Source organism: Arachis ipaensis, chromosome B07 (genome assembly GCF_000816755.2).
Source record: "Arachis ipaensis cultivar K30076 chromosome B07, Araip1.1, whole genome shotgun sequence".
Classification (NCBI taxonomy): domain Eukaryota; kingdom Viridiplantae; phylum Streptophyta; class Magnoliopsida; order Fabales; family Fabaceae; genus Arachis; species Arachis ipaensis.
In genome coordinates this window covers 69,311,631-69,319,959 of record NC_029791.2, presented here as the reverse complement: position 1 = coordinate 69,319,959, position 8,329 = coordinate 69,311,631, and the positions used below count along the sequence as shown (strand labels likewise).

The 8,329-nt window shown below is 38.7% G+C and overlaps 1 protein-coding gene and 1 long non-coding RNA gene across 2 annotated transcripts; one reads left to right on the top strand and one right to left on the bottom strand.

Annotated features, from left to right (window-relative positions):
* On the bottom strand, positions 241–982 carry LOC107608589. The gene is made up of 3 exons (XR_001612927.2): positions 800–982; positions 675–720; positions 241–588 (listed from the first exon to the last, which is right to left on the bottom strand). It is a non-coding gene; the product is annotated as an uncharacterized LOC107608589 (long non-coding RNA).
* On the top strand, positions 7,744–8,109 carry LOC107607251. Its single transcript, XM_016309223.1, has one exon. The coding sequence runs from the start codon at positions 7,744–7,746 to the stop codon at positions 8,107–8,109; it is 366 nt and encodes a 121-aa protein (XP_016164709.1).

Here is an 8,329-nt window from a genome sequence, read left to right as displayed (position 1 = left end):
AAATTGATAAACATAAGGACACTATTCTATTCTTTATTAGAAGGTAAGATAAAGAACAAATATGTTCCCTTTGCTTCACTCAAATTTTAACTCCAGTTGGCACAGTCTCAGAGAAAGAACAAACTTTGAAATGCTGAATTCAATGATAGGAATATTTAGGAACATGAAGCTCAATAGTTGACAATAGTTGATAAATTGCCATGAGCCACGAAAATACTGCAGCATATATAATCCACATGCAACAAAAATAATTAACATGAAATCAGTAAACTACTCTAGACAAATGAATAATAGTCCCCATTAGTACTTGATTTTTGTTTATTAGAACATTACCATTTACCACTACAAAGTAAACTGCTGATTAAGAAAGCAACAATCATTCACATACAGATCAAAGAATTAAGCAGCTGACTGGTCAATAAATATATTATGTAGCCTAACTTATTTGAGAATAAGCATACTCAATGGAAAGGTTTCTGCCATTTAATCACCAAATACAGCTAAAATCAATATCTAACTATTCTAACCCTTACCTCTTTGTTGATCAAATACACAAGACTTGTCCCTGTTTTTCTCTTGAGCCCAAACCTTAACCGTTCTAAGAACCAGAATTTTGCTTACATTTCACAAGGCCATTCGACCAAATTAAACACAGAGGAGAGAAAATCACTCACCTCTCTTTGCTTGTGGTGGTAGTTGTGTTAAAAGAAATTGAATAAACTGGAAAAAATGGAGCAAGAGAATTATCAGAATTTTGAATTAGAGGAGAAAAGAAAGAAGATGAAGTCGCTGTCCTCACCTAGCAAAGAAACTCGAAGAACAGTTGGGTGAGTGGAACACAGCTCCCTCTTAAGCTTCAGTCAGCTCCCTTCTTGGCCATCATTCTCTTTCTCTTGGTGCTATGATTGATGAAGAGCCAAAAACTTGAAGAACGCTCCTGTTTTTGCTCCCTGGTGCTTTGGCTATTCCTCTGTTCCTTGCCCTCTCTACTGTCTGTGAATTTATGAGGGAGACAGACGGAGACACAATGTTATGTTATGATTTGTGAATTCATGAAATAAGTATAATTTAGCAAATTAAGTTAAGTCATAAGATTCCTCGCCTCAAGCCTTGGATTCGCTACGGGCAATTCTTTATCTGCAGAACATATTTGACTATATGCTTAATAAGATCAGCATCACCCCTAGCATAATATGAAAATAAACCAGAATTAAAAAGCATACTAGATATACTTATTCTTTTGCTAAAAGAAATCTAAATTGGAGAGAATAAGAGTTTCACACACAACTCAACTGCCATATTAAATCGACTGACTTATTTTTAATTGAAATAATAATTTTTGTATTTTATAAAAAACCGGGAGAACTTCCTGTCCTTTTTATTTCCTGGTCTCTAATATCTTGACCAATTCATACAAGCGCCACTCGCTGGAAGCATAGTCCTGTGAGAAAACAACAATAGATACATGTTAACTTTCAATAGCCTTTGAGAGTGAAGGCCCTATGCTCTGCCCCTTTGGGAGATCCTCATCTTTGACCACTTTGACTTGCTGTTTGTTGTTCAGAGCTTCGCAGAGATGAATCACGAAGTTGGTGCGCGTGTCGTTGCCCCTAAAGAGAGGAAGTGTCAAGTCAAAGAGTGATCCAGCTGACCCAAGAAAGGAAATGAGCTCAGATTCAATGTAAGGTCCATGCTGATGCACGTGTGGATAAAGATCGCACGAGGCGAAACCTGCATAGCAGTTATATTGGCCAGCTAGCCAAGATTCGCGGAATGTAGCTTGGCTGACGACATAGGATCCAAGAACTAGTTAGTTGGTTAGTATAAATAGGACTCGGTCTCCTCCCACATTCTCGGATTTATGTTTTTTCTTTCTAGCCTTCTTTTGTTTTTCATTTCAATCTACATATTTAGTATGCTTTTTTTTTAAAAAAAAAGAAAAGTTTAACAAGATTACGATTTCTTCTAAGGATTTATGGTGATCATTGCCAAGTTGCTGAGTACCCCTCTTGGCATTAATCATATAGTAAAGGTAATCATGAAGAGTGAGTTTCGGACAGTTTCTTGTTTTGAAATTTAATCAATTCAATTTTAACCAATCAATAGTTATGCACATATATCATTAACCAACCCAGCAAAAAAGCAGAATAAAATTGCCACCCTATTTCTACAAAAGTGTAACATACTGTGGTTTGATCCGTGGATTAATAACTTTTTCAAAATAGTAAACACCAACACCAATTTCGTTCCATTGATGTAGAAAACCTTTACCTCATTAGCCAACAATGTTCCTTCAAGTTATAGTTTAGCAAATTTCCCTCCAATTGTTAATAATAAGCTATGGGTTTGAAAAAAGCTGAAATGTAGGAATAGACCAGCATTTCAAGAATCATTAGAGTGGAAATTAATTAGCCACTTACAACATTCTTGCATTGTACTCCACATGAGGTTTATATTGAACTATCACAACAAAGTTCATGTCATAACAATTTTTTCAAACCTAGCACAAACCCTCATGCCAATAACTCACAGAACAAACAGAGTTCAGCAAAAAAATAAATAAATAACAAAAAAAATATCAAACACAAACAATTTTAAACTACAGGTTCTAGCAGAAAGCCAATTACCGCACTAACAGTTTAAAAGAAAAAAAAAGTATCAAAGAGAAACATTTAATCAAGTACAAAAACTTTCAAAACAAAAAGTGTTTCAATATTACACACATAACACATTAAATCATTCACCTATTCAAGAAATCAACTTCAGTCTCAGAAAAGAATTACCATAAGAATCAGCAACTGAGGGAAAAATTGTAGTTTTAGCCAAAAGGGGTATAAGTAACTATAATGTCCCCATTTTTATAGATGAATACCTAGATTTCTACAATGGAGATGTCAAACAATCAGATTTCTACAACTGAGGCATCCTAAACCCAATTCATACCTGAAGTAGAAGATCTTGTGCTTGAAAAAGATGAAGAAGTTGTAGAAGACAAATTAAACTCTCTTTGGGGTTATTGCTGAGAAGCACCTGAGATAATATTTATTCTGATGAGGACACCATAAAACTAGCAAGGAATTAGACAAGCTTTTAAATATATCAGTATATCAATATTTTAATAAATTTTAATTATTAATTTTAATTATATATATTATAGCTTAAATAACATAGTCTTTTTATATTTATTAGTATTTACAAGGTTATTGCCTTTGTTGAAGGCTCACCTGATATGGCTACATAAACAGGATTGTATATGATTGGTTTTCATGTTAATTAGATTTATTCTTTCAATTCAATTTACAATTCAACTCACCTTTCTTCTTCCTCTTCTACTTCTTTTCTACTCCTTGTCTTCTTTTCATTCTTTACATTTTTCACACCATTTCTATTTCTGGCTAACCAAGAAACCGTTCAAACTGCAAGAACTCTGTTAGAAACAGGAAGCTAAAATAGGAAGCTGAAAACAGAGAAACGGAAGCCAACTTATTCATTGAGAAATCACAGAAACAAAAGCTTATTAACGCTGCATTTGGATTCAGTCTCAGAAACAAAAATACAGAGAAAATAGACAAGCTGTATATTAAATTACAGTTCACAAACCCTAAAATACCACACATCTTCATCAACAACAACATGCATGTTATCAAATTACAGTTCACAAACCCATATTTCAGAGATTAAAAGCCCCAAATTAAAACCCCTAAAATAGGAACCCTAAGCCACTGATCAATTTCAAAAGCAAATAGAAATCAATACATACCTATTCAATGATGTGAGCACAGTGAAGACGATGATGAGAAGCACGAAGATGACGATGGTGAGAGCGGCGCAGCAGCGATGGTGAGAGCGGCGCAGCAGCGATGGTGAGGGCCGCACAGCGACGATGGTGAGGGCAGCACAGCGACGATCAGTGCAAGCGATGGCGAAGAGGAGTGACGACGGTCAATGTGGAAAGTAGTGCAGGTGAGTCGTGAGTGGGAGGCGACGACTCTCAATGGCGACTGAGCTATCGAGGGTTTACGAGGATGAAGGTGACTGAGCTATCGAAGGTGACTGAGACTCAAGAAGTTTGCTAAGTTTTACTAAGTGTTAAGGTCATCACTCATCAGTTTGCTTTCAGGAAAAACAAGGAAAAAAATTACTAAGTGTTAAGTTTTTGGCTCTAGAGACATTAGGCATCACTTTTAAAATGCACCCAAAACTTAACAAATAGGCTATCCTTTAAAAGCGTCTCCTTTGATACGAAAAGTGAACCTATAGATATCAACCTACGGCTACGCTTTATAAGTGATATCTTTAATACCTAAGACTACGCTTTTTAAATGATGCCGCATTTGTGTATCCTTTTCTCTTATAAAAAGGCAACACGGAGAAAAGCGTAGCCTATTCTATGAATAGGCTACGCTTTTCAAATGTAGCCTAAAAAAAGTGTGGCTGAATGGGTATTTTTCTTGTAGTGATTGAACCTGTAATTGAAGAGAAGTAGCCTAAACATAATAGAAATCCTAAATCCTTAGCTCTAACACTACATCTAAATCCTAAAATTGTGTATTTTAAGTATGATTTATGAATGAATGGATTCCCCCACTTTATAGCCTCTAATCTGTGTTTTTTAGGCCGAAAACTGGGTCAAAAATAGCCCAGAAATTTCTAGTTGCGAAATCTGCCACGCTGGTTTTTCGTCACTGCGACAAGTCCACGTGAAGCACGCATTCGCGTTGCCTAGCTGTATGGCCACTATGGCAAATTATATATCATTTCGAAGTCCCGGACATTAGATTTTCAACGCAACTGGAATCGCATCATTTGGACCTTTGTAGCTCAAGTTATGATCGATTTAGTGCGAGAGGGTCAAGCTGACAGCTTTGCAGTTCCTTCAATTTCTCGTATTCCTTCCACTTTTGCATGCTTCTTTTCCATCCTCTGAGTCATTCCTACCCTGTAATCTCTGAAATCACTTAACACATATATCAAGGCATATAATGGTAATAAGAGAGGATTAATATTAGCAAATTAAGACCAAAGGAAAATGTAAAACCATGCAATTAATATGAATAAGTGGGCAAGGACTTGATAAAAACCACTCAATTAAGCACAAGATAAACTATAAAATAGTGGTTTATCAGGAACCTTGAGGAGGAAGAAGATGGAAGTAGCCCTCCAAGTCTCCACAATCAAGAGGACAAGTTACCCTACCAAGAAGCAAGGGAAGATTTGAAACCACTACCACCTCATGTTAAGTAGGCGTTCCTTGATGAGGAACATAAATTTCCAGTGATAGTGGCAACTGACCTCTCCAATCAAGGAGAGCAGCAACTCCTTGAAGTTATCCGGAAGTATAAGAAGGCGATCGGATGGAGCTTAAGTGACATTGTGGGGATAAGCCCTCAAGTGTGCCTCCATCGGATTTTCTTGGAAGAAGGTGCCAAGCCGGTCCAACAACCGCAAAGGCGGCTAAATTCTACAATCCTTGACGTAGTCAAGAAGGAAGTGACTCGCCTCTTGGAAGCGGACATCATCTACCCCATTTCCGATAGTGAATGGGTGAGTCCAGTCCAAGTAGTGCCGAAGAAGTCCGGAGCGACAATGGTTAAGACGGAGAGTGGAGAGCTTGTGGCCACCCAAGTCCAGAACACTTGGTGAGTGTGCATTGATTACCGCCGGCTGAATCAAGCAACGCGGAAGGACCATTACCCGTTGTCGTTCATTGACTAAATGTTGGATCGCTTGGCAGGTAAATCCCATTATTACTTTCTAGATGGATATACAGGTTACTTTCAAATTCACATAGATCCTGAAGATCAGGAGAAAACCACTTTTACTTGCCCCTTTGGAACGTTTGCGTATAAGAGAATGCCATTTGGTTTATGCAACGCACCGGCAACGTTCCAAAGATGCATGACAAGTGTTTTCTCAGATCTTTTGGAGGATTGTATGGAAGTCTTCATGGACGATTTCAGTGTGTATGGTAGCTCCTTTGATGCTTGTTTAGGGAACTTAGCTAGGGTACTAGAGCGATACACGAATACTAACCTTGTTCTGAAATTTGAAAAGTGCCATTTCATGGTGAAACAAGGTATAGTGTTGGGTCACATTGTTTCTAAAGACGGAATTTCCGTCGACCCGGCTAAGATCGATGTCATTTCGAATTTACCTTACTCCTCCTCAGTGAGGGAGATCCATTCCTTCTTAGGTCATGCAGGTTTTTATCGTCGGTTTATCAAGGACTTTAACAAAGTCGCATTGCCCCTTTCCCGCCTACTACAAAAGGATGTAGAATTCCATTTCAGTGAGGATTGCAAAGAGGCTTTTGACAAGTTGAAGGAAGCGTTAACCACAACCCCTATTGTGCGAGGCCCAAATTGGAGTCAACCTTTTGAGATCGTGTGCAATGCCTCGAATCACGCCGTAGGTGCCGCGCTAGCACAGTGCGATGGTAACGCTCCCTACACTATAGCTTATGCATCAAAAACTTTAGATTCGGCTCAGTCGAACTACACCACCACCGAAAAAGAGCGTTTAGCCATTGTTTTTGCTCTAGACAAGTTTCGACCTTATTTGCTAGGCTCTAAAGTGGTGGTGTATTCTGACCATGCCGCACTGAAATATTTGCTAAAGAAGAAAGAGTCAATGCCTAGGCTCATTAGGTGGATATTGCTTTTGCAAGAATTTGACTTGGAAATCAAAGATAGAAGTGGATCCCAAAACCTAATGGCGGACCATTTGAGTCGCCTCGAACATTTAACTCCGGATCCCACTCCTATCAATGACTCATTTTCTTTTAGATACCTTGCAAGCAATATCCCAAAGCACCCCATGATTTGCCCCGATAGCTAATTACTTGGTCACTCACGTTTTTCCCCCACAATTCTCAAAGCATCAAAAAAATAGATTGAGAAGTGATGCTAAGTATTATATTTGGGGTGATCCACATCTGTGGAGACGTGGAGCGGATCAAGTAATTAGAAAATGTGTGCCAGAATTTGAATTCCAGTCTATCCTTCAATTTTTCCACTCATCTGAGAGTGGGGATCATTTTGACCCACAACGAACAGCGAGGAAGGTTTTAAACTACGGATTCTGGTGGCCCACTTTGTTTAGGGATGCCAACCAATTTTGCAAATCTTGTCATCAATGCTAGAAATCTGGAAATACCTCTCAGAGAGACGAGATGCGCCAACAATCGATGATTTTTTGTGAGATTTTTTATGTTTGGGGCATGGATTTCATGGGGCCATTTCCAAATTCCAATGGGTTTGTGTACATATTGTTAGCAGTGGACTACATCTCTAAATGGGTGGAAGCAATTCCTACCCGTTGCGATGACGCTAATACCATTGCTTCCTTTTTGAAAAATAACATTATTTGTAGATTTGGGTCACCACGAGCAGTCGTGAGCGACCAAGGAACCCACTTTTGTAACAGGAAAATTAAGGTATTGATGAAAAAGTATGGGGTTATTCACAAAGTTTCTACAGCCTATCACCCCCAAACCAACGGACAAGCGGAAGTATCCAACAGGGAGATCAAAAGAATCTTAGAGAAGGTGGTTAACCCATAGTGGAACGATTGAAGTTTTAGATTGGGAGATACATTATGGGCCTATAGGACCGCTTACAAGACCCCAATCAGGATGAGCCCCTTCCGTATTATTTTTGGGAAACCCTGTCATCTTCCGGTTGAGATCCAACATAGAGCCTTTTGGGCGGTGAAGAATTGCAACCCGGACTTAAAGGGGGCGGGATGGAACGTAAGCTCCAATTGGAAGAATTAGAATGCCTTAGGTTGGAAGCATATGAGAATGCTCAGTTCTACAAGGAAAAAGCTAAGGCATTCCATGACCAGAATATAAGGCGGAAGAACTTCAAGATAGGTGATGAAGTGCTTGTATACAATTCAAGGTTGCGGTTCATGCCCAGAAAATTGAGGTCTAGATGGGATGGGCCGCTTAAAGTGGTAGATGTCAAACTATATGGGGTGGTGGAGGTGATTCACCGCACTAATGAAGTTAAGTTCAAGGTCAATGGTCATAGGGTGAAGCTCTATCATACTCAACCCAAAAATGCCAAGGAGTTGGAGATCTTTCTCTTTGGTGAAGTTTCCAAGTGACTAATGAAGTCATGCAAGTCCAACTTAGGACTCTAAACCAAAGTGTTTGGTGGGAGACACCCCACCATGGTGACATTATTCCAACTCTATCTCTTGTTTATAGTGTTTTACCTTATTTGCCTTTTGTGATATAATGGATAGTTTAGGTTTGATTTGATGAATTTTGAGTTGTTCAAGTTGTATCACTTGTGGACTGTGAATTTGTGCTTATTTGAATGGT

Excerpts from the sequence above, each read along its gene's own strand:
- LOC107607251 (XM_016309223.1), top strand. The coding sequence starts at position 7,744 with ATGGAACGTAAGCTCCAATTGGAAGAATTAGAATGCCTTAGGTTGGAA.